This window comes from Penaeus monodon, chromosome 15, assembly GCF_015228065.2.
Source record: "Penaeus monodon isolate SGIC_2016 chromosome 15, NSTDA_Pmon_1, whole genome shotgun sequence".
In the NCBI taxonomy this organism is placed as follows: domain Eukaryota; kingdom Metazoa; phylum Arthropoda; class Malacostraca; order Decapoda; family Penaeidae; genus Penaeus; species Penaeus monodon.
This window is the reverse complement of record NC_051400.1, coordinates 27,869,485-27,870,308: the sequence shown is the minus strand read 5'-3', so window position 1 is coordinate 27,870,308 and position 824 is coordinate 27,869,485. Positions and strand designations below refer to the sequence as shown.

At 41.0% G+C, this 824-nt stretch overlaps 1 protein-coding gene across 1 annotated transcript in view; it reads left to right on the top strand.

Annotated features, from left to right (window-relative positions):
• Positions 1–327: 327 nt before the first annotated feature.
• The window catches only part of LOC119581891 (prostaglandin E synthase 2-like), a 41,881-nt gene continuing 41,384 nt past the window's right edge, over positions 328–824 (top strand). Inside the window, exon 1 of the mRNA XM_037930051.1 lies at positions 328–699. Coding sequence (XP_037785979.1) covers positions 364–699 — 336 coding nt within the window. The 5' untranslated portion in view covers positions 328–363. The remainder of the gene's footprint in view (positions 700–824) is intronic.

Sequence of the window (824 nt, the reverse complement as noted above, 5' to 3'; positions counted from 1 at the left end):
CCAAAATCTCCAATTTTATTGTAGTTAAAGATAAGCCACTATAGACAATGAACATTAAACCTAGAAGTGTCAAAGTCTTCTAACTATTCAAAGTTATGTAAACAAAACAAAAAAATATTTATACCAGTATTATGAAATATAAATGTAAAATTATTTCACATGAACTAGAATCCTTAACCTAAATGCTGAGTATACTAAAAAAATATATATACAATTGCTTTATAAGTGAGAATATTAAAATTTTATTGTTAGCATAGATTCCTTAAGAACCATGAAAGTACACGAAATAAAGGTTCTAGATACAACTGAAACCCCGCAGATAACGAATGCATCCGTATCCCCCGAATCCGAGTCAAAACAACGATGAACATTTACGTAAGAAGAGTCCTGTCGTCACTCCGGCAATATGAGCCAATATTCTCAAGGAGCAACCCACAGACCCTGCAGAGATATGGGGTGAAGGAGAGTCTTCTCTTAAGGTTCGCCTCGACGGGCAAGACAGTTAAATCACCTTCGAAATCTAACGCCATGAAGAGATACGGAAAGCTACTCGCGGTAGGGTTTAGTGTGGGAGCCATAGGAGGGGCGGCCTACATGTACGAAATCTACAAGAAGATCGTGACGCCCTTGGCCAACCCCTCTGAGGGCAGCGAGTACCTGCTCAAGGAGAAACCGCCCACCTTCAAGCCAGCGAGAACTGTTGAGTGGCTTTGATTTTGTTTTCTTTGGGGGGAGGGGGCTGGCTTGTGGTTTCTGTTTTATTTCCCTGTATCATTATTTTTTGGCAGGGCCTCCCCCCGACTATCACTCAGCTATTGTGGACT